We start from the raw sequence: 26,445 nt of genomic DNA, 5'->3' as shown, positions 1-26,445 counted from the left end.
TTATGGAACATGAACATTACAAAATATGAATAATTCCATCTTCAGTACAGGTTCAATGGTGCCTAGTAAATAAGTTAAAGAGCAATAAACTGAATGATTTAGCTAAAACTGCTTGACTAAAAAGCGACAGAACTAGTAGATGCTGGTTTCCAGTGACTACACTTTTAACAGTATCGTAACCTCTGTTTTCCCCAGTATCCTAAATATAGTCTGGTGTGACTCGTACAGATGTGTGCTGCCAAAACTGCTGACAGGTGGAAGTAAATTGTGCAAGTCTTATTTTATAAGGAAACAAGGCTGACATGTAATATGTCCATTCTCTTATATCATTTATCTATCACCAGATAAATTGGAGATCTTACAAAATATATTGCACATACAAAGACTGTACAAACAGCAGGCTAAATTCAAGTTGCATGTGTAAAATTTTTTTACATTTGATAAATTTTAAGTGCTTTTCTTTGCACTTATATGTCCTGGTTTCAGCTGGGATAAAGTTAATTTTCCTTTTAGTAGCTGGTGCAGTGCTGTGTTTTGGATTTGGTGTGAGAACAATGCCGACAGCACGCTGATGGTTTTGGGTGTTGCAGGGTGAAGTTTATATTGAGTCAAGGACACTTCAGTTTCTCAGGCCCTGCCAGCCAGAGGGCTGGAGGAGCACGGGACATTGGGAGGGGACACAGCCAGGACAGGTGACCCAAACTAGCCAAAGGGATGTTCCATACCATGGGATGTCATGCTGAGTGTATAAACTGGGGGAAAAAGAAGGAAGTGGGGGAGGCATTCAGCATTACGGCATTTGTCTTCCCAAGTGACCGCTATGCGTGATGGAGCCCGGCTTCCCTGGGGATGGCTGAACACCTGCCTGCCCATGGGCAGTGGTGGATGAGTTCCTTGCTTTGCTTTACTTGCATGTGCGGCTTTTGCTTTACCTATTAAATTGTTCTTATGTCAGCCCTTGAGTTTTACATTCCAATTCTCCTCGTCATCCCTCTGGGTAAGGGGGAAGTAAGTGAGTGGCTGCGTGGTACATAGTTACCAGCTGGGGTTAAACCACAGCATTATAAAAAAATGTAACTCTCATTTTTTATAATCCCATATACTCATACACATATATGAGAAACTAAAAAATACATCAAAAGAAATCTATATATGCCTATTGAAATAAGAATATGAAGTAGGGTAAACTGCTGTACTTCTGCCTGGTTCTTCAAAGCAAATCTTCACAGAGGACAAAATTATAAAGGAAAGGAAGTTAAAAAAAATAACAAAACTCTAAAATGAATGTATCTTCTATAGCAAAAATGACTAAAGCATTTACAGTTTAAACAAACTGAAATTCATCACACAGAGTGTTATAACTTTAACATGGTTTTACTAAATTTCCTGCTGGCATGGCTGTTGATGATAACCATGGCTGTTTATACTTACATACGCACTTTCATTCCCTGACTACCCTAAACATGCCACAAAGAACAATGAAGATGTCCTACCAATTTAGGAAGGAATCTTTCCAATTTCTGACACATACTTCATTAGAAGAATTGAATCCTGATCCAAATAGCTGGCCTTCCTCCACTAGCTTACAGAAACAAATAAATAGAATCTCTAAAGAAAAAAAATACTGTAAAATGAATCTATATGCATATTTTTGCAGAGAAACACTGAGCAAAATGGAGACTCAAGCTAACAGAAATGAAGAAAAATATATGGGTGTATGACTTCGGCATCCAACTGGCATAGCCAATTAAATAAATAAGAGACCATGAAAGAACCATAACAACTGTGGTTTTGCCAGAAGTTCCAGTTCTCATGGAATATACAAAACAAGATTTTAACTAATGAGTCTGATGGGAAAGCTCAAGCAGCTTTCCAAAAAGGATCAAAACCTCCCTCTACTGGGAAGATGAAATCTGCAACTACTGAAATAATTTCAAATTTCAAGGTTGAAAAGAATTACGATTTTAGTAATGCATTAATTAGTGTAATTATAGATGAGCTAGAATTTTGGCTCCATATATTTGGAAAAGTTGTCTCCAGTTTTTGTCAGCTACTTGCAGATGACATAAGTTAAAATATAGTTTTAAAAAGCAGAAAAGCAAACAAATACAAACAAATTAATTTTTAAAATTAATGAAATGACAAAATGGAAAGAAAAAGCAACTGCTAGGTAATAGGAAGACAATAATGCTCAAATACATAAATCTTACTGCCTTTTATATGGCATACTCATATATATGCATGACATTTTATGTCTCCTGCAGAGGAAGAATCATCTTTTTGTGCTACTGTTGCATCATCTGCCAATCTATCCACTTTTAACATACCCCTTGGTTTAAACTTACTCTTTAATTCAGAATAAATAACTTTTATTGTAATGTAAGATATACAAAAAGTTAAAGGCAGATTTTCTATTTAATTGTATGACGAGCTTTCCTGTATGAGATCCCTACACAGTAGCAATTGGACAACTGAACTGTAAAGAACCAGAAGAGGTTTTTCTTTTTCATTAGGAAAAATGGTATAAAAGAGTATCTTTCAGTCAAATCTTAATTACATGGTTTAGATCTGAAGTATACTTCCTGAAACTATGACCAAGCTACGCATGTAGAAATGAAAAAAGATCTGAGACTCTGGTAAAATTATTTGAATTCAGCTGTGAGAGACCTGAAAAAAAGATTTCTTTTACACATGTATTTTTGCTGTTATTTCACTTCTTTTCTGAGGCCTTTTTTCTTGGGGAATGCATGGAGGACAGATGGTGAAGTAAAACTGAATAAAAAACCCCAAACCTAAAAGCCCGTGTAAAAGGTCAGTACTGATTTCAAATTACATTTTGATGCAACTTATTTGCCCTGGTGCTCATCTCCTATCAAAAACAGGGTGTGAGTTGAGGACCACTGCCCAGAATGCCTGTGACTCAGCTTTTGAGATTCACTGGATCTGAAGAAAGATTTGAAAACACCTATCATTAATATTTGGTGGGACATTTACATATGGAGGCCAGCAAGAAGCCGATGCATAGTCACAATTTTGCACTGATTTCAGGAAAGAAGGGATTTTCTTTTTGGCTTTCATATTCTTGATGTTAGTTACTCTGTAAACATAGATGGTAAAATTCATTCATATTTCTCACCACAGTTTGAAAGAAACAGCTATTATTTGTGAAGCACCCAGAAGATGCTGGGTTTTGAAACCATTCATTGCAGTGATACGTATTACAAAAGTGTGCATTACACAGCTCAGTAAAGAATCCATCTTCAGCATAATACAAATAAAACTAGGATATAAATTTAGATAACTGCCTGCAGTGGTCTTGAAAGCCTGCTGTTTCTTTAGCCGCTTCTTGCAAGCAGAGAGTGTTGTTTGAGCGAACAGAATAGTTGCAGCTGGACCCTTGAGTGAGAGGCAGCACACTTTTGCACCACATCGATCTTCAAATCCCCACATGCTGGAGAATCTTTGCCACTGGTGCAAGATGAGCTGAGGAGTTAGGAACAATACTGAAATGAGGGCTAATGCTTCCTTACGGTCCCACTTCATATATAGAAATTATAGAATCATAAAATCATTTAGGTTGGAAAAGACCTTTAAGATCATCAAGTTGAACCATAGATATATATGTGTGTGTGTGTGTGTGTGTATATCTATATATACACACATATCTATCTACCTGTGTATCTCTCTATCACTCTTTCCACGGTGTGTGCTGTTTTAACTCTAGCCTTTTAACGTGCTTCCTCCAGCTTGCTCAGTTTTACAAGTAGACAGGCTGCGCCCACTAATATGGACAGAGACACCCACTTACAAATGACTGCAGTTCATTACAACCTGCTAAACTAAAAGCACTGGAATATAAATATCATGACAAAATCTCTTAAAAGATTTTTTTTTGGGGGGTGAAAGACAGGTCTTATTACATTTTTCAGCTTATTAGAGGTAGTATTCTAAATAAGAGTAGGTACAATTTGATTTAAACAAAAAAAATCTTTCTTGATAATGGAAGGCTATATTCCCCACAGGGTACTTGTAAATTCTTTCACATGTCGGAGGCTTGCCTTTTGACCAGCGTTACATCAACCAGATCTCTGTCCAAAGTGAAGCGGGTATAACTCCCGCCAATCTGGCCTCCCTGGCTCCTCAAATGTTGACTAGAAGTAAGCAAGAGTTTGCAAGACATGTTTTCCCCCAGGACGATCTCATTACATATACTGTTTGAAGCACACAGGGTCTGAACATGAGAGATCCTTGTGAAATTCGTAACAAATAGCTCCCTGGAGAGCTTTCATCTCCTTTCATGTTGAAGAAAAGTGGAAGAATAAACAGCATATTTTCCTCAAAACTACTCTTTTAAAGGCATGAAGCTAATTATTTTCACAGTGCTTAAACTCCACAAATGATGATATAGTTTTTAGTGACTGAGATGAGTGCATTAGCTTTCATTAACGAAATCCACCTCCACACAACAATTCAAAACAAGGACAGGTTGAGTCTAATTGCTTGAGTGCTTTCCATACTTTTTTCTTCCAGTAACACTCCAGTGTATATTCACCAAAACTGAACGCAAAAAAGCATGCTAATGGCCAACATGCATTATATAATATAAATATTTATAATAAATAAAATTATTATAAACAAGAAATATATAACATAAATGAAGTCTGGGAAGATTCTGCAGCAATATTTGATACTATTCACTAATAGTACAAATCTCACTGTACAACCACTGTGCAATACTGCAAATGACTGAATACAGTGAGCCTTACTTTTATGTTTATAAAATGAATATAATATTAAATTTCTGTAATATTTGGCTTAAAATGATACATTTCCTCCTCTCATCTTATGAAAGTCCCAATGTTAATAAAGCTACAAACAAGGTATCATTTCATTCTCTACACAATGCTCTGCAACTTTCTCATAACGCTAGAATTCACTGCTATTTCAGATCTGATAAACCTTCTGTCCTTATGCACTTTTCCCACATAACCAAGAATGAGTATCTTTCTGGCAAGTGATAGCACAGAAGCCTCTGTTTCATGATTTTCCTGCAGTGATTTTTTTCTAGGAAATGGGATACATGGGTAAGAAATATTTTCCCCATTAGGAATATGACAAGGAGAGAGAGTGATCTAACCTTTGAGTGGAAAAAACTGACAAGTAAGCTAAGAAGCATTATAGCTGGAGAAAAAAGAGGATGAACAACCAAAACAACAAAAAATCATAGAAATAAGATGGGGAAAGGCAGGGAAGGGTAAGAAACACTTTTTGAAAAAAGGAATGAATAGAAGCCAAAGAGAAAATATGGGTGGTATAAAAGAAAGGCACATGAAAATACATATAAGGTTGAAATCAATAGGAAAAATGATGAAAGGACTAAAGTATTAAGGAGATACTTTGTGTAACATTAGTATAAGAAAGGCAGTTAGTAAAAAAACCCAATCAAACAAAAAAAGGAAACAAAAAGAAGAAAGAAAGAAGACTGGAAAAAAAATCCTAGCAGTCAGGTGTAAATCAGAAAGAAATAGTAGGAACCTATCTTGGAAGTAGAATGGTTCACATGAAAAAAAAAAATAATTGAATTCTTGCTTTTCCTATTGTGTGCCCAAAATTTCAGTTTTCTATAAATAGTATCACTCCTAACTGGAGTGCTGGTCATACATAAGTAAGTCTTACCCGAACACAGAGCAATATATAATGCTCTAAGCAGCGCTACTCAGGTGTTACTGTCAATGTCCAGCAGACTTCGTACGCAGAACAGTTGGACTAGTTTATTGTTATATGTCATTTCCAACTGAATTATTCTATTCTGTGCTATTCTATTCTAACAAAAATGAGCTCTGCCTCACACTATGTCTCAAACTCTGCTCCTTTTTAAGTAGACAAATTATATTATAGGAATAGATGTGCTTCTCTTCTTCCAAGGGGTCACATTTTGGCCTTCTGTACATGATAATCTTTCAAAGTTACTTATGCCTTTGTCCCTCGTGATGTGTTTAAAAATATACTGGAGTGTTTTCACCTTGCTCTCTATATCTTCCAGATAATATTTTGGTAAATATAAAAAAAGACAGTAAAGCATAAAATTCCTATTAACTATCTGTTCTATCAGCTCTAACATGTTTCTCACTCTGACATACTGCCTTCAAGTATCTATCTTCACAGAAATTGAAACAATTTGATAAATTGAGAAAATAATTTACCATGAAAAGTGAATTGTTCACAGCACTTCCTGTGCTCCATGGAAAAAGACCATATTATCTTTGTAATGTGTGTGAACATGTGATTTGCCCTATATATTTTTAAAGAGTCTACAATGTTAAGTTGGCCTTCTGTCTATTGCTTTCATAAGTGATAGAAAGAAAACATTTATTTCAGGCTTTCTTTAAGATTTTTTTGATTTTTTCATATCCTAGGTGCTTTCACTCTGAAAAATCTTCCTGCTTTCCCTTATTTCCTGCTGAAGTAACAAAGTATATTTCAGCAAACCACTGGAACTTAGTTGACTACTTTTATTATTAGTGAAATAATGTATTTTTCAGTGAATCATAGCAAATTTGTTAGCTCAATCAGCTGTTGTTTTTTAAAAATATTAAACAGATGTGATTTCTCTTATACATGGGATAAGCATTTTGAGAATACTAATTTTGTCTTCCAGATGTCTGTTGATCTGCTTTAATAATATTACCTGAAATCTACCCTCAGGATCTGGAAAAAGGTGGATATTAATGAGCAAAGATATTGGACTAATGATCTTTTACTTCAGCTAGCACACTTACTGCAAATTGTTGATTTAGGAAAATTAACAAAAAATAAAATCCTGTTTATATTTACATGAACTGGTAAGAAGCTGGATATGTCACAAAGCTGTGAGATTTCTTTTGGAGAAGCCAGAAAGCAGCAGGTAAGCTCTTACTGACCGTTAAGAGTTGACAGCACCATGATCTTTTATCTGTACGTCGGACAAGAAGGAACTTTGTTGTTCATTGATAATGTTTGGGTTTTTTCAATGAAGGCAAAAATATTAACTTCTATCCCTCTATATTTTTACAATATGTTAAGGTAAATATAATGACACAATTTGAGAATGTGAAGCAGTGATGTAGTATGAAATAAAATATTGAGTAAAATCCACACTGAATGAAGTTAAGTTAATGGCATTTACCTTCACCTAATCATAACATTACTCCCTTGCTGTGGGACCTACATCACTGTATACCAGTGCGTGAAAGCTTACATATGCTCTCTCATGCACACTGTTCCTAAAAATCGAAGTTAAGATACAGTGCATTCTGTAAAAACTATACGTTTGAAGTCTTTATCACAAGATAACACAAAATAATATAAATTTTAAAGCAAGATGTAAACAAAAACTCCAAAGAATCTGTATATTTTTCAGTATTTCTAACTTGTCATTGATACTTACCTTAATTTCATAATATATCTTAACATTTTTGTGCACTAAAGCTCAGTTTACAAAATCTCTTTCTGAACAGTTTTACTTGCGGTATCAAGTCTTGTTAATTATGTGAATGAATGTAATGACTTGTGATTTTATAATTGATTCTACAGGTGTGACTTAAAAGCTTCCACCGCACAGAATCATTAACCTGCCTATAAGGAATTTATTTAAAACTGCTGCTCCTGAAAATTATTTAAATAATGGTAAAAGAACTGAAGCAGCAGAAGTAAACTTTCTTATGTGAGTCTTCCATATACACCGTAAAAATACCCGTAAAACGATGATAAGAGTTAAAAGAAATTATCACATGATATATTTCTCATCAAGAATTGCTAAATATTTATATTAAAAGGTAAATAAACCATTAAGTATTTTAACTGTATGGAACTTCAACTATATGAAAATCTGGGTTAACCCATTTCCATTTGATAAAGTATTTGGAAGCATATGGAAATACAGGGTCAGCTTAACTCCTATTTTCTCATAGAGACAGCATTACTGAAAGGCTGCTTCCTCTTTCACTCCTTAGTACACCTTCGATGCTATTCCACAGGCAAAAAACCAAGCACATAGAAATAAATAATATTTACTTAAATGCAGCATTAAAAAAACCCACGACATAAGAAATGTACCTGTAGCACCTTCCACCTTGTGTTCAAGTCTTCCACACAGCTGAGATTGTACTGGGAGAGCTGAATATCAGAGGGAGCGAACCGGTGAGCGAGCTCATTGACTTGATGTACCTTTTCTTTAAGGGGTACAAGTTCTGCTCGATAAACCTGTGTGAATTAAATATGAATAAAGATAAGCACTAACTTCAAAAAACTATTGGCTCTTCTGCTAGCTGATTAGTAATGTAAAGGTAGTCAATGTCAAGCTGAAAGGAAGCGTACTGGTCATGATACAGTTAACAGTCTTTTTATATAACTTAATATTAGATCTGAAGGGTAAGGCCCGGGATTTCAGAAGGTGATACAAAGTTGGAACCTTCGTAGCAATTTTTGGTCAGTTAAGCCAAATCTCTAACCAGCACACCACTGGGGTGTGCACTGCAGCACATGCTTCTCTCCTCCCTCACCCTTTATTTTTCCTTGGGGTGGATGGGATGGTGAGTGCTGTTTAACACATGAAAACAGAGGAAGACTGCTGTTTCCAAATACAACAAATGGAAAAAGAGAAGCAATGATAAAAAAGTCCTCACTAAGGCCTTGGCTAACTTATATGTTACAATTAAAAGGTTAGTAATGGGAAGTACAAAAAAAATATTAAACATCTTTTTGCTATGAATCCCAAACCAGCCTACATGACTCATATTTCAGAAAAAATAAAATATTGTATCTTGTAAGATACCTTTAAATCTATGCATAACAGCAGTCTAGCGAATAATTTCAGTAATGTATGTGAAAACCAGAAGCTGCTAGTTACAAGTTTCTTGATTTTGAAAGCAACAACCTGATGATGCTTCTGTGACGCATCTGAGTAAATTCAGATGAATTGCGGGCACCATGACTCTATCGAAGAGAGGAATCTCTACACACATCTCCTACTGTTCCATACCTACCTTTTCTAAGGAGACATTTATGAATTTTTAACATGATAAAATACGTTAAAATGTAACAATGAGCCATTTGTAAGGGGCAAATTCTGTCATTTTCAGGAGCACTTTTTATTGCCTTATAATGTCTGCACACAAAGGCAGGATAATTTACTTGCTCTGTTAGTTTTGCTTTCTAGCTCCATTCTCTCAGCATTTGTAACACACACCATGTGGTCTGCATCTCATTTTAGATCACCAAAAAGCCCGAGATTATTGCCTAGTAATCACTTCATCAGTGTGTGATGCAAAAAAGGTCAACAAAGCCCATCCAGTATCTCAGTGAACCTTAAGAGTAAATAGGATGAAAACATTCATAGACATTAGAATGCCATGAACTGCATGCACTAAAGGTAAACGTCAGTGAAAAATTGTTCCTCAAATATCTTTCAAAACCAGACTTGACTTCCAGTAATTATATTAAATCACCCTACAACATAAGGAGTTAGACTGATGTAAGTGGTGCTCATATACAGTGAATGTCTCTAACAATATATCTGTAAAATACAGTCAGGAGTGATGCGCATTTTGCAGAGGAAGGCGCAGAGGGCGATGCGAGTGCCATGATGTGAAAGAAGAGGCACACATCAAGTTTATGACATAACAGTTAACTTCTCTGTTTCACCAGTTTTATAACACTGGAACACAACTGACATTACCAGAGAGAATGCTGATTTACAGTGTATTGTAGAGCAAGGTCTGCAATACAAGGAAAAAGAGGAGATTGTGTTTGGTTTGATCCCACAGAGTTATACATGTGTTTACCCTAATCATTTTAGTTAGTAATTGACTTCAGAGAACAAACAACATGCTTTAAAAATAGACATTCATTCTTGTAAGGTAAAGGCTTCGAAGGCTGAAGAGATATATATACCATCATGTTAACAATTTGCTTGCAAATTGTTATTTCACTACTTTTTTCTGTGAGCTATTAAGTTTCAGTGGCCCAAAGCGCTCCACCATGACTCTGTGGCTGATACTTGGGACGGTCAACTTGGTTCCTACAGTGTTGCTTGGTTTCCAAGAGGTAAGAACACCTCTCATCTAGTGTTAACAATGCCCACATTGTATTTAAATATACATTTGCATATATTTATTACATACAATGTAAAATAAAATAACATAACAGAATTAAAAATCATATATAAAATAAAAAGCATTGATAGAATAAATGCAGATTAATGGATGCAAAGTTCAGTTCCCACACTATAATGTACTTTAATGCAGTTTCTGCATTAAACTAAGTTAATTTTCTAATAACTTGTACGGCAATAGGATTAGGCTTTGATTGAAAACTTCATTGCTCAGGGAAAACACACAGACCTAAGCTTACAAACCACTTGCTTTTAAACATATACTTAAGTATCTGTACTGATTTCAGACCAATTTGCATCTGCAATGTTGACTTGAAAGTACTGGTCTTGCTTGAAGATTGACATAAATGATTAGGTAAATCACACAATCATTAAATCTAAGTAAGGTGAAGTGGATGATCCTTCATAATTAGTCAATATGGGTTTTGACTGTAAGTTATTTTACAGAGCAGAAAGGCTAAGGCACAAAAGCAAGTCAAAAGAAAAGAAATCAAATCAAAGAAATATGTATGGAAGTGAAAAATAAAATTTATCTTCCACCCCTTCTTCAATTGATGCCTTTATTAATTGTATTTTCTGGTGCAAGGATGCTGATTTTTGCAGTGTTATGCTAATTTGCCAACGTGCAAAATAAAACAGCTTTTTGACCATCTTTAAATTTTATATTTTGTATTCTATTATTACTAAGCCTGAATTTTTACTAGTATTTTTATGACAAATCAAAACATAAGAAACAGCAGCAACAACAACAAAAAAAAGAATGCTAGTTAATACACAGTTATCTAATTAATGCCAGTAAGCTTACAATTAAAAACTGTAGATAGAAAAGAAAAAAAATTTTCATAGAAAGATTTGGCATAGGGCATGGTATGATTAGAAAGGTCAGCAACTATAAGGCTGTGTTAAGCAAGTTTAACACAGACAACCAGTCCACGAGACAACAAGCATGAGTTTAGAACTAGGTTTTTGTTTTAGGGTAAGTGAAAATCAGTGTGAGTGCTTTCCTTTTTTGCAACATGTGTTCAAATGAGTTTATTAAATAGTAGTAATTTTTATATCTTCTACAGTACTTGTCATTTTTAGAAGCAGGAATTTAGAATTTCTACTGGATTGTGATTTGCATCAGTATGACTAAAATGGTTTACAGAAACATATTTTTTAAAATCAGTTTGTACAGTATGATTGCTTTTTTCCATTTTTTTCTTTTTGCATAAAAAAATACTATACATATCACAGATTTATATCAGAAAAAATTAAAGAACTATGCTGTTGGTAATTTAAAGACAAATATACATGGTCAGTAGTGTACCAATACCATGAGGAGACCTATTTGAACCAATTAAATTGCTTAGTTTGTAAATGACTTTTCAGTGTGAACAGCAATAGCAGAAACAGCTCCAAATTATCTTCATTATAACTGTCTTAGCCAGCCAAATATTAAAAGTAGAGGCCCTAATCAGTCAGATGAAAAGCTCATCTCACCCAGTCCCTTGTCTGACAGTAGCCAATACAATTGCTTAGGGCAGAAGGTAAGGGAAAGCATCAGCATCCCTCCTCCTTGCTGTACCCTTCCAGCTCAGCAATTTGGGTCTCAAAGATTCTGGAGCCAGAAGCTGTATTTCTGTGTCAATCAGATCTTGATGGATTAGTCTTCCATGAAATTATCTGCTTGATTTTTGAACTAATGTAGACTTTTACCATGCAAAACAGGATGAAACTGTGTAAGATGTTTGGTGAAATCTCAACTTCTCAGATACTCAGGACGAGCAATTATAGCAACATCAGACTTTGATTTGAACACTATATAGGTTTGCTTTGAGCACAACATGGGAAATCAAAATTGACCCCAAGGCTAGTTTCTCCCAGAGATAGTAAATACAAGACTTCGGTAGGTAGTATCCTCTTTCACTAAAGTGCATTTTTTACAAGCCTTATCCCAAGGAATTTAAAACATTCTTCATTATCCTTTTAAAAAGAAGGGAAAAAAACTCAAATAAAAATTTATGTCCGGAATTATGAGCATAAAAAGTCCATCCCCTTATATGTTCCACCATGGATGCTTCTGATGCTCAATATGAAGCAGGTTTCAAGAAATGGCCCACTGTGCCTACAAAGAAAGTCTCTTTCCCTGGTCTGTCAGTGGCGTTATAGACAGAGTGGTGGCCTCATGCCACCCTGGCATCTCCTTGAAGAATTCCTTCATATAGAAGAGTCTTCCATTAGCACAGCTCTATGTTAAACCTCAATTCTGATAACCAGTGAAAGAGACAGAAAAGGATACTTGGTAGGATGATGAAAATATGACATGGTTTAGGGAGAAAAGCCCTCCTGTGTCAAAATGATTTGTGTTGTGGGTTTTTTTTTTTATACCAGCAGTAGCTGCAGCTAAATCAAAGCAGGATCCACTTGCAGAGTAAGGTGAGCCTCCATCCTACATCTGGGCTCAGCAGGTTCCCAGCGCTGACATTTCTCTACCTCAGCTCCCTTAGTGTCCAAGTGGAGAAGGATTCATGGGCCAGAGTGCATCTTCAGGGTTTTATATTTAAAACTGTACAAGATGGAACAGACTGACATATTCTATCCAGGAGAGTATCACCATCTCCATCTTCTTCATTCAAAATGAGTCCATTTCTTCTCTGCCGGGTTTAGTGTATTCTGATTCAAATTTCATTGAAACTTGGGATTGTCAGCTGCTAGCTCAATATGCTACACTTAGCTTCCTTTTAAACTCACACTGTATTTTTATTTGATTTTAGTGCTCCTGGGGACAGGCAGTGTTGAAACAAAATGGATTTTAGCTGATTTGATTTTCCATCCTATATATTTTTATAAGCTCAGAAATGACCAAGCAAGAATGCACAAGAGTAGAATATAAATCCTCTTCTGGGATAAAAATAGACCAAATAGAAGACATCAGGGAAGAAAGAAAATCAAATGCCCTTTAAGTCTTATCCCTTTCTTAATTCTGCATTTCTGAATCTGATAAAATATTACATTTATCAAAGATTATTTCCTACAAATTCAGAAGACTAACTCATTTTTTTCTTAAGAATAACGATATTAAAATTTGAATAGAACAGATGAAAAATGGTCTAATTCCAGGTAGAATTTTTTCTTTTCTGAACCAGCAGAGGAAAAATATGATTTGTAGCAACATTACATCTAGAAAAATATTTATTAGGATTTCTAATTTAATAAACAGCACACTAATAAATAGACGCACATATCCTGAAACACATATCACTTTCTTGCTATGAATTCTTGATATATTTTTTAAATCAACAGCTGATACACAGTTTTATGATCCCTGAACAGATACAACCTATGCTACTGCCTTATCATTTATTCTGAAAATGTGTCCTCTTCCATGGAGGGGCGAAAAGTAAATGAGCAAATTTAGCTTGTAATTCACTCTACTAGAACAAGTATAACCATGACATGGCAAAGCCCATTACTGATAAAGTGTTCATAAAGAGTTCTGCACCACTTTTTCCACATAAAGTCAGTTAGTTTGCAACCAAGAAGTCAATCTGGCAATCAAGACATGAAGTGCCTAGGAACTGTAAGCAACCTGAAGCATTTAAAAGTGTAATCTGAAAGTCTGACATGTGCTGCATGAAGGACACAGAAAACAAAGGAATTTTTACAAAGAAACTTTATCCTTTAGTGTGGTTTCATTCAGCATTATTTAAGCTAAAAGCTTTGAAAAGATATATATGCTTAGGTTGGGAGCCTTAGCCAAACCTGTTTTTAAACCATTAATAACACATTATCTATCCCTATTAGTTAACTTGTGAAAAAAGTATATTAGATATATTTGAACATAAAAGGTTGAACAACCTGTGTTCCTTACCAAATGCTCTTTCAGGTAATAGAAACTCACAGGAGTTCACCTTGCCCTCAGAAAATAGTTACTACAAAGTAAACCACTGTTGTGTTGTAAAGTAGCATGGTATTTTAAAAGCAAATGTAGTATTTCACTGACAAAAAAAAAAAAAAAAAAAAAAAAAGAAAAAAAGAAAAAAAAGAAGCAGTTTAAGCCAGAAAGATTGCAACAGCGGTATCATGATATTATGAAACACCTCAAGGCTTCCAGACATCAGCAGGCAGACCCTGTATCTCAGGAGGAAAGCATCGATTCTTTACATGGCCATACAAAAGCTTAACTTAGGCACTAGTAAGGCACAGATTGTATTCTGACACTCAACCAACATTAAAACTATTCAGACAAGAAGCCCCAGGAACTCCTCCTGTCTTTTCTAACAAAAATCATATACAGATCTTTATTTTAATTTTAAATCTTTATTTTCTCCTCTCTCCAACATGAAAGATCATGTTTGCTTACAAGATGCCAACACGTCTTTAAATTAAGCATGTAAACATTTCATAATATTTAGCCTCATAAAGTTGATAATTACTAGCTCTAGCAAGGGCAACAAAGTTTTTCATAGAGCTTAAGACCAAAAGGAGTCATTGCAGTCCATCCAGTCTCTAACTTACAGAAGAATGCAGGTCAGATGGACTGTTCAACTGTTTTGCTGAAAGCTAAGTTTTTCAGTTCTGGAATTAATATTGTAACTCCTATCTTCACCTTTTTCACCACTCCTGTGAGGAGTGGGCATGGGTGAAACCCCAAGTCAAAATCTTGAGGCCAAAATTCCTAAACTTCTAAAGTCTGATAAGACCATCCTTGAACAATGCCAGATAAGGGAATCCAGTTTTAACAGAAGATTTTAGTAGAACAGAAGCAAGAACAATCTACTTTTTAAGCTAATTTACGAAGAAAGAATACTAAAATAAAATGTTGAAAAGGACATAGTTAAATAAAACTTAAAAAATGAAAGAGGCATAGTGTTTTTACAGCAGCACCAGGCACAGGCTGGAAAACCGCATCAGGAGCAGCGCCCACCTTTCCAAACTGAGGCTGAAGGTGCCTGGATGGCAGGCTGCCTTGCCACCGCTTGAAGGAGAGCAGGCTACGGCTTTGGAAGATGAGTAGCTGTAGCTCCTGCTGAAACCAATGAAAACTGTCATTCTTAATCCTCTGGATAATCGAACCCAACTGAAATAGAACAATTTGCAGGTAAAAGGTAAAGAGAATAAAAATAATTTGAGTGGCACTGCTGCCTGGACAAATTAGTTTTACTGATTCAATTGCCCTATTTGTAAATTGGGGATAATACTACTTCTATTGCAGTCTCAGAAAGAAGCTGAGAAGATTAACTCATAACATCTGGAACACGAGAAGCACTATAAAAGTGCTAAGTAGCAGTTACAAGGTCTTATTATGGGTTAACCTTGGAGAAAAAAATTAAATAAAACTCTATTAGGCTTTAAATATATAAAGATTAAAATGAGAAAAGTGTAGCGCAGTGGGTCACTGATAGACATCCTAGGCAATCTAACATTCATTGCACTCCCTACTTCAAGCAGTCCCTAAATAATTACTGTGTACCAGCATATGAACTTGATAAATCAATTTTATTTTGCTCATTGATTTGCCCATGCCATAGTAATATTATCATTATAGAACACCAAAATACATTCCCAGGAAAACAAGAGCCAATGTTTTAAGAAAAGATTTCATTAAAAACATAGTACTGGCAGATTTATCATCAAGGAAAGAACACCCTCCTCACAGAATGCAGACAACATTAAAATTCATTTCTAGTGCTCCTTTTGTCTTTTCCCTCCTCTCACGTCTCACTGAACATACATGTTTCTCGTTATATATTCACTTTTTGTATGTTCTTTTGCTTTACGTAGTGATGTTCCAATAGTAGACTATATATAGCAGATCATATTTCTGTTAGAAGTGTTATACTTTTTCTCCCTTTAGCCACCTACCCTCCTGAGCTCACACTCCCTTAGAAAAGCCTGAAAAAAATGGTTCCATAGTAAAATGAAACATGTTACTTGCATTGTTGGGGTTTTTTTGGTTTGTTTGTTTAGTTGTTTTTTTTCTTGGACAAATATTTACATTTCGAGGTTATCAGAGAAAGAAAAATTTTGAACAGAATCACAACAGTTCAAGAGCATCTTTCATTTAATGTCATGTCCAGGTATGTTAATACTTGATCATTCAAAATTATTTCTATATGTGCTGTGTTTATATGGCAAATTTAAAACAAAACAAAAACCTACATTAAATGCTAGAGTCCCTGCAATAACCATGCCATTTAGGAACCTAAACATTAATGTTTAATTCTCCTTCAAAAAGCTGAAGCCCCTTTCTTATTTCTGATGAACTGATAAAGAGCAATCTCTTAAAAATGTTCTGGTCTGACCTAAATTCTGAACTTCAGAGGCATGAAATGACAGACAAGTCTTTATACATGTATTAGTCAGTTCTCTCGGCAGGCTATCAGGAACCAAGATCAGAGATTACCAATACTTAAAAAGTCAAATTCTGCCTGCAGATATGCATGTTGAGCTCCCACTGAAATCAGCAGGGTGAGTTCATACAAGGAAAAATTTGCCTCTGAATGAAATCTGTTGATCTAATAACAGCATGTTCTACGAAGCTGGGTTGGAGGTAGAAAAGCTTTCCACTTTTTACAGGTCATCTTTTGTTCTTCTTTAGAGTTCAGGAATTATTCTGCACTTACTGTCAGGGAAAGGTTAAGCGTATTAGTTATGTCCAAAGACCTTAATCAAAGATAAAATAATTAAACTGTTCTATTAATAATTGTATTAATACAATTAAAAAAAATCTGGTGTAAATCAGGTGAAATCTGGTGCAGTTCCTTCCTAGGTGCTGGTTCTTTTTCAAGATGGTCTACAAGTAGCTGTTTCTCACACTAGTTTTTGTGATTTCCAAAATAGTTGAAGAATACTCATTTTTTGTTTGTTCTTTGTTAGCAGAGCAACATTAAAGTTTCTGTATCTCAGATATGCTACTGCCTCCCAATAAGTAGTATGCCCAAGAGCAGTCTTAATTTTAAAAGACTACTCTAAGATTTTGCTTCTTTGCCTGCTCATCATTTTCTTATTATTCCTATGTGAAAAAGGTTTGGCACTCTCCCTTAAAATAGGTAGCTTTGTATAGAAAAAAACCATATGTAATCTAGTCTCCATAAGGCATTCACTATAATTAAAATGTAGCATCTAAATATAAAATCAGAAATGTATAGTTTATTGCAAAAGGAGTCAGCAGAAGGAGTGATGGTTTGCTTCAGGTATTTAAAATGAGTTAGATATGGGCTGTTGCCATAACAAACACTCCAATCTCATGCGACTGATTACACAGCAACATAAAGTAGATGAGATTTTTAGATTTAATTTGTAGCAGTTGCAATTACATGACTATTACATATTAAATAACCACTTGTGAATATTTTTTTTTTTCATGTGAGAAAATAATTTGATTAATAAACTGTTAGATTGAGATTAAGAGACCACAGGACACAAATGTACAAGCTAAGAAGCATAGCAGAACTAACTTCAGCTGGTACAACTACATGATGAAGCACTCCATGGTTTTTAACTCTGTTTCATACTTAAAACAAACCTTAGAAAATTAAACTTGCCTCCAATAGTGACAACAAAACAACTCTACTAAATTCTTTGTTGTATAAAACTACATTTTAAAAATGCTAAAGTCAATACAACGGGCTGTACATCCAATTAGGTTATGTGGTTAGCTCAAGTGTCTTAGATATTTTACAACATCCTGAAAGTTGACTTGTTAACAAATTCAACAAACCTCAGCTATTGCTTTCATCATAGAAAACTCCACAAAGTTTTAATTTAACAAAAATATTATTTATAATAAGGATACCTGTAGGATGTCAAAGTGTTCCAGTGAATTTAAATACGATTTTGATTTATTTTAAAGTCTATTATATTCTGACATACTCATGATGTTTTATTTTATATTAGCAGTAAAACAGATGCTGAAGAGTTTTTGCCATTTTGTAAATTCTATTTCTATTGACTGTATTTATATTTAAAACCTTTAAGTCCTTTAGAATGCCATTAGATATTTTTTTCCTTTTATAGTATCTTAATTAGAACAAACTGGTATACAAATATTTCACACATGCAAAAGTTGTTTACAGAGTTCCTCTCTAATTTTCTCAGGGAAAATTTGGGTGTGGAAAGCTGGCAAAATGAATTAGGAGTAAATGCTATTCTGTATGAATTAGTTTTGTTAAATCACGGAGTCCAGCACAGAATCTATTAAGAGACTTAACTAAAGAAAATATGACGATTTAATTCAGATTGATTATAGACTTTGGTGGTGACAGTTGGCTTCAAATTAAAATGAAAAAATGTATATGCATTTCCAAGTAGTCTAAGGAGACATCATAAGTAATTGTTGCATGATTCTATCACAGAAAGATGTGTATGAAATGGTAAACTTGAGAAGCATTTGTAACTAATTACTTCATTTGTGTTCTGAAGAAAACATTAATACTTCCATTTCTACTCTGCAGGCAAATAGTTTCCTATTCAGCTTCAACCAATAGATGCTGTCATTTTTAATTGTGCAAACAATTGAAAAATACTTAATAAAATCTTAGTTCCTATTCTAAAATTCTAAAAATGGAATTCTTTAGTGGTTTTGGTGGTTTTAAATCTAAGAATAATAGAGAGTATAGCTATAGTAGGGAGTAATGCTTGTAAATTGTCAAAATACCTTCTAGTCCACAAGTACTGAAACTGTTGAAACAATGTTGTATTTAGGGCCACTTACAATTTGCTTTAACATGGATCTAATACTGATACTGATATCTAGTTGGTTGGAAATTCTGATTATTCAATACATCGTCCAGGTAATTATTTCTTTCATAGTTTCTGTAGACCTATTTAAAACTGCTCTCTTTACGCCAAGTTTACATCTCCATTGCTAGGAGGGGATGAATGTGGACTATTGTCTTGTTACTAGATGTCATTCGCTAATTTTCCTATATGTGATCCCTACCAGTTTACAAAAATCATTCTTTCTTCAGGAAGGATAGAAAATTATCAATTTCCTAAGCATTTCAAATAATTCTGGAAGATTTTTTTTTTCTATGAATGAGAACATATATTAGAAATTCAACAACTCGCTTTGCTCTCAGAATCTCCACTGCAGGCAGCTGTCAGCACAGTTCCCTCATAATAGCACTGTAAGAGTCCGCTTTTCTGAAACATCTCTTTTCAGCACAGCAGTAGCTGAACAGTACCCAAAATGAAGTACAGAAGAATATATAAGGCTTTTTATTTTTCTTTAAATTAACTGCCTATGCTCATTCATTGTCTGGTAATTGAGGATGCTGTTTTAGTGTTAGAGTGTTTGTAATAATATGGTATTTTAACCTTGCCAATCTATATATTTTCTCTCTATGGCCACATTACGAACAAAATTGGAATTTAACTAATTATCTTAAGGGGTTATCTTACATTTTATCTCATTTAGACAAGAGATGACTAGGGACAAAAGGGTTGAGTGCACATGCATTTTGGAGTAGAAGATGAGCAAATTTCTGACCTATGCATAACTGCAAACTCTGCTCAGTTTACAAATTAGAAGTTTCCGATTGACGCTTTCCAGTGAACATTTATTTGTGAGTGACATACAATTGGCTACAACTGTCAATTATACTGAAGAAAGTCTGAAATAAACATCATATAATTCAGGCTTGACATCTCAGAAAAAAAGGGTTACTTATGTAGTACTTGCATGAATCACTCTTTGCCTTTTCTTTCACAATTCTATAGAAAATAGAAATTGTATTAAAACTTAAATAGGCTGTGACAAAAGAATTTAAAAGGATACTTACAGCCTTTGTGAATACACTTGTTACATTCAGTACATTAAAATCCATAATCTATATGCAAAGTTCATAGTCTTCCCATGTAACTGCTTTATTGATAACTGTAAAAGTGAATCTGCAAGAACAACAACCAGTTCTTAAGAAGCAAGACTTCTGTGAAAACTACTCCTAGGAAAATAGAAGACTTATGTCACTGAATTCTTTTCTGCTTGTTAAAATTAATAGTCATCGTATTGAGTCAAGGTGCCCTCTTTACATGACAATGAAGAACAAATCATTCTATAACAGAATGGAGTTAATTGAAAATAGGGCTATGCAATTCAGCTTTTATTTGGCAGATGTTCTTGAGATACATGCTTCTATTTTAAAGAAACCAGTATTGCCTGTTCTTGATTATAATTTTTTTGTTTGTTTTACAGTAGCTTAAAATAAAATATCAGAAAGGAATTATATCCCCCACGGAGTCTAGGGGACCTGGTGTTCACTTATAGTGTTGTGTATGGCAGAAAACCGAAGCAGTTACATGCCATTGGTGAGGTGGTAGAGTATCACTGGCATAAGAAAGTGCTTTGCATTGTGCTCTCATAAGTATGTGGGAGTAGCTGAACTACCTTTAGTAACCAATAAACCAAACCATTAAAACTGCCTTCTCAGTCACAAAATTCTATGCACAACATCCTAAAAAGGTGGCTTCTAATTTAAAAAAGAATGTTTCAGAATGTAAGAGTATCACAGTCTAAAACTTCTTAAGGGTACTGATTCCTATTAGTATTTCTCTGCAGATGTCCACAGACAGATAACAAAACATTGACAAGGTATCAGCATGACATGTAATGACTGCTGCCCGCTAGCAGCATAACCATTACCGAGGTTTTGGTTGGTATGGAGCAAAAGAGAGTCTTTTGGGAAGAAAGAGTAGCAAGATGCTGCCAATTCCTGGAATGGGCCTTTGAATAAGATACTGAATGGATGAGGCAGGTATGATTGCATATCACTTGCATACCAGGAAAAGCTTAATATAGCAACCGAGTGGTGATCTCATGATCCTAAGTGTTCTAGGCATTCTGATGAAAAAGAGAAAATTTTGTTAATGATTAAAAGAAGAAAGCATCTGTTGAATTTACAGACAGAAGTAGAAATCCCAGGCCATGTCTAAACTATGATCTGAACTACAATCATAATGATCAGCCAATGGCCATTGGGGGACATTTTATACATTATTTTGGGCCTGAACCGAATTTAAGATGATTAAGTAAGTGATGGTTTGGATTTTGATGGTCAGAAAGGTACACTTGGAAGAGAGAGAGAAAGAAGTTGTGGTATTAAAGTAAGTTATATTTCAGCCTGAAGATAAGATCACTCATATGAGAGAAGAAAAACATGAGAATAACATAGGACAGCAGAGAAATCTGAAGGAGATTTTGATTATAGGTCATCTGTAGTCTAGGTTGCGTTCTTTGGGGTAGTCATGTGAAACTATCGCTTGTCCTTAGAATCAGAGACAAATACCAATTGGTACATCAATACAGATCAAGGATCTGTAATAATAATAATCCATTAATACTGATCAAAGATCTGTTATTTTTTGTAGTTCAGCATTACACCATGACCTTAAGAGTTCCAGCAACTATAACTAAAGAAAACAGTGACAAATGGCACTGGGTAAACTTATTCCCTTGGAAGTTATTAATCAGCTTGTGTTTGGGAAGGCTACTGTGATCCTGAATAGGAGGATTTGCAAGAAATGCAATCATATGTGACCAATATTTCAAAGATTTGCTCAGAAAATGCTTGGGGTGCTTAGATGTATGTAGAGAAATAGGTATTCTCCCTCACACTGTAATATCATTAGTCATTATGACACACTTCACTAAAACCAGACCAAGGATGAGAAATGTATAATATATCAATGTTTGGTTGATAATACAGTTTATAAAGATAAAAAACTTATTGTTTACTGATAACTTTTAACTGAAGGCTATATAACATGTGTCTTCTTCAGCAAATTTACTTTTTAATTGAAACATTTTCAAAGGAAAAGTATTTAACCTTTAGGTGAATCAATTACTAAGAGGAGCAAGAAGAAAACGGTAGTAACCAGGCATGTGTTAAACCAGCTTATACAGGCCAAATAACAGACATCAAAGGCATCTAATTTCTGCAGAGCTGAGTCAAATGTCTGAGTGATTCTCCCAATCTTGATTATAAGGTACATTTTGAAATTATGCATCAGGAATTCCACAACAGCTTTTAACTCATTTTCCATTCTCATATGCATACAGCACTTTGGGGGATTACTGCAGTTTTGGAGCTAAGGACTGGTCTTGTAGACAGGAAGAGGTAACCAGGATGCAGGAGGAATCAATTCAGCACTGAGCAGGTTGGAGCTTGCTTCTCGTTCCCTCCACCTGTCCTTCTACCAGAAATCTCTCTTGCCCATTTAGTCTTCCCATCATTGGACCTCCACTTTAGACTAGGAATGATATTCTTAATTTCTGTGGAGCAGTCAAAGCAGGCACTGCTGCTTACCTGGCTAATGCTTTGAGTCAATTCTACATACTTTTTTGTAAATGTTCCCATAATAGCTTTCTTAATCTTATCAAGAGTTTTGGGCATTAGACTAGCAAGTCTTTTAGTAACAAAGTTCCTCTCAAAGCAACAATTTTCTTTACAAGCAAATGTTGTGGTTGAAACCAGGTGGCTGAAACCAGGACAGCAACTATGAATATAATACTGTTATCTATAGTTTGGTTTATCTTGTTGTTAAGGTCCTATGAACAAAATAAATGTGTTACATTTTGTAGATAAGCCTAGATTTGCTTTAAATTCTTGTAGAAAAGTAGCCAAAATATAATCTTTCTCTTCCATCTTTTCAAATGAAGCAGAAAAAAATAGCTTCCCAATTGTTTGGGTTTAATTAAAAAAGAATTGGGGGAGAGGGAAGAGATAAACTGACAAAGTTGATCATTATTACTGAAATATTAGTAATGGTTATATCTAAACTTATCAAGACAGGGAGTAAATCAGAAATGAACTTACTATAGAACAAATACGTTCAACATAAAAACGGGCCTAAAACATGTCTTACTGCTCCTGTCACTGGTAATATATTTACATTAAACCCTCTGGTTTAGGTTTTGAATAAATTAAACCCAGCTATTAAGGCTAGGGCTGTGAGTATATTTTAAATATTTGTATACTTTAGGTAGGCATTCTACAGGTATAAAGGATCAAGATCAAAGTTTCTATAGTCTATAGACTATATAGTTTCTATAGCCTAGCCAGTTCACATGTAACAAATGCAAACTTGAAAACTTTTTAAGGATTTAAATGGTCTATTTTAGGGTTGCATAATTTTTTGGTCTTGATTTACTTTTCTAAAATAGATTTCACTCTAAGAAAAAATATGAATGTCATAAATATGAATAACCGAGGTAAAAACTACAAAACCTAAAACAGTTTTATATAGGCCTTCAAATTGCAGACACAGTTGTAGCTTTCTTGGTAGTTACTAATTTCACAAGCATTCTTATATTGCCTGATTAGTACATGCATTTGACTTTAGTATCTATGTTGGAATTACATCTCGTTAGAGCACTGCACACTTTCCAGACAGCATATTTTGGGGCAATTATTGTACTACTCACACAGTTAATAGTATTCAGCTTTTGGCCTATTGTGTTCTTATATTACCTAAGGTAATTATGATCACTTAGAAGGTATTGAAAGCACAATAGCCATGTGTGTACATCTAGCAAACTACAATTGACATATATATAATGAAAAGTTAGAGCTTATAAGGATATGAATATATTCTGTATGTTTTTTTGTTGTTTACCGTTTAGCTGATAATCTTATGGTGTGGCCTTATGAAAGCCTATATTAATAAATATTTTAAGTAAATGTGGTGGAAATAGGATAAAAATCACTGGGTAGGTGGTAGCATCTAATTTTAAATCTTGAAACAGTCTTGGTTTCTGCCTGACCCTAATATGAAGACTACAGAAGGAATAAACAGAAATTCACCGATTGATAGTACCCCTGGTTTTTCATAAGTGTTAAGATTTCTGTTTTGTCATGGCTGTTATTAGAATTTCATTATGTCCTCGGGGACGGATTTTTAATTTTATTTTATTTTTTAAACCATAACAGGATTCAACACTATAATTATGGAGTCAACAGTTATGGTCACAGCTTTAGAATTAAATGACTTGTTTTGTTTTCCAGTAATAGAGATTCAGACATTTTGTTCAGAATATCTTCTTCAAAATCATAAAAAAACCCATAGTTACAATAGAAGGCACTTTTTGAGAACTTATAAATAGGTGTCTTCTGTTCATTTATGAACTTAAATGAAGATAAACAAATTTTTGCAGCTCTGTTCATCAGCCACCAAGTATTTCATTTGTCTTGTATAATATTTGTACAGGACACTCATTAAACTTTCTGGGTGATTAAAACTTGCAGACTTTTTTTTTTTTCATAAACTACATTTGATTTTTAAAAGGCATTTTCTCTTGCCATTAGTCATTCTATTTTCTGTTTCTTAGATCCTAATGTTCTACTAAGGAAAATAACAGTCAGCTCAGGTCTCTTTCAAAATGAGTGATGAATCTCATTTATGTGAATGGAACAGAGGCACTTTGTTCTTATCAATATGGCAACTGTCTCTATTGTGCTCTAGCTGAAGGAATCCTGTATTATTTATAAAGTCTGTCCATGGCAGTCATGCTGAAAGAGGACAAGTCCTCGTGAGTTTCTCAATAAGCCAAGATTTTATGAAACAACTGTTGAAAGCAGATAAGCATTGCTAAAAAAAAAATAATGACAGTTTTCCCAGGTTTTTTTTTTTAACTATCTTACATTATGAGGCCCAGTTATCAAATAAGACAGATAGCAGATACCACCATCATGGCAAAACAACAAAACAATATATCTTAAATTATTTAAATTATACTCTACATGTATAGGCACAAATATGTACTCATTGTGTTTATAAAAATATAATAAAGAACATAATTATTTTTATATACTTTTATCATATATTCTCCTATCTATTCTTTTTTGCTTTCTTTACTGTTAACTGCATCTCCTCAGTTAACAGTGAGTGTGTTGAGGATATTTACACATTCCTGTAGTGCTTTTACCCATGTTAGCAATATACATTCTCAATGTTGATTTAATTCCATTTTAATTGCACAAATTATAAAACTCTTTACATGTACTTTCTTTTTTCTTTTTTCTTTTTTTTTTAAATAAAATATAAATGACTATGATACAAAGTGATCAATTGCTCATTTGAAAGATAATTCCTGATTTGGGAATTCATACAACGAACAAGCCAATTACTTCATACTCAGAAATACTGAAATACTGACACATACCTTGACTTTTTCTAAGTGATCCTGCAAAGAGTCAATTAGCAGATCCCCCACTGGCTGCCAAGATCCCTTGAACACTTCAGCCTGGCGTAGTTTCAGGTCCAGTTCATCCATCGCCTCTTGAAGGCCCTGCAGTCTTTCAAGGGCATCATCTATTTTCTTTTGCCAATCAGCAGACTGTAGATTCAGCTTATCCCACTCAGTTCTGACCTCATCCGCTTGCCTTTGGAGAAGTTTAGTGACATTGTGTGCCCTTTCCTCAGGTGACAGTTCTAAATGTGAAAGTCAAGAGGCTTTTAAGACATATACTTGTCTTTGAAAAAAAATAATTGCCATCTGGTTAAGTTCAGAGCTCAGTGAGAAACTATTCATAACTAAAGGCACCCATTAAATTTATTTTATTAATGTATTTTCATTTGAAAATTTCTTAACAAATTTTAATCTTGCCACCATACAGATGACCACAGTATGTGTTTAGGCACATAAAGGCATTTTTAAACATGCAGGGTGTAGCTGAAAGTTTATCAGCTGTGTCTTGATTCAGCAAGATATTTCTGCACATACATAAATATTAATCACTGTGAATCTTTTGCTGAATTTGAGTGGGTTTGGGAGCTTCTGTAGTACTGAGATTACAAGTTGAATTTTAAATTAAATTGCATCCTTCAGACCTCAAATGGGCCTACAGCTATAGTTAAAGCCAGTTTCAAAGTCTTCCTATAAATATGCATGTCTATTTAGTGCCATAGTGTTCAGAAGGATCACCAAGGGTTTCTTTCATTATATTTTTAGCTTAGTTTCTGAATACTGACATTCAACTTGGAGTGTAAAAGGAACACTTTCACAGTGGCTGGCAGAATTTATTTAACCATCACTGATCATCACTGATCTTTCCAGCAATGTTTCATTATGCTGCTCTTTCTTCAGTTACCTCTTGATTCTGGGTAGAGCTTCTCCAGTCCCTCCACAGGCTGCTCTGCTAAGAAGATCCGCACAGTCTCAAGCGCAGTCCTGATAGTAGGTTCTTTTGTTTTCAGGTCCCTCTTGAAGGTCTGAGAGATGAAACAAACTTATCGTAAGTGGATATATGAAGAAATACTGAGTGCTAGCCCTTGTTTTCAGCAATTTAAGAACAAAATTTCCAACCACAGCT

The 26,445-nt window shown here is 34.6% G+C and overlaps 1 protein-coding gene across 16 annotated transcripts in view; it reads right to left on the bottom strand.

The window, feature by feature from the left end:
* The window catches only part of DMD (dystrophin), a 1,162,157-nt gene that overhangs the window by 158,262 nt on the left and 977,450 nt on the right, over nucleotides 1-26,445 (bottom strand). For all 16 annotated transcript variants that reach the window (XM_055701082.1, XM_055701084.1, XM_055701085.1 and 13 more), the window contains 3 exons: nucleotides 26,224-26,344; nucleotides 25,296-25,564; nucleotides 8,095-8,241 (listed from right to left, as the gene is read on the bottom strand). In XM_055701082.1, the coding sequence (XP_055557057.1) occupies nucleotides 8,095-8,241; nucleotides 25,296-25,564; nucleotides 26,224-26,344 (537 nt within the window). The remainder of the gene's footprint in view (nucleotides 1-8,094; nucleotides 8,242-25,295; nucleotides 25,565-26,223; nucleotides 26,345-26,445) is intronic.

Source organism: Falco cherrug, chromosome 2 (genome assembly GCF_023634085.1).
Source record: "Falco cherrug isolate bFalChe1 chromosome 2, bFalChe1.pri, whole genome shotgun sequence".
NCBI classification, from domain to species: domain Eukaryota; kingdom Metazoa; phylum Chordata; class Aves; order Falconiformes; family Falconidae; genus Falco; species Falco cherrug.
Note: the sequence above shows the minus strand (reverse complement) of the source record. Positions and strands in the feature narration are given on the sequence as shown.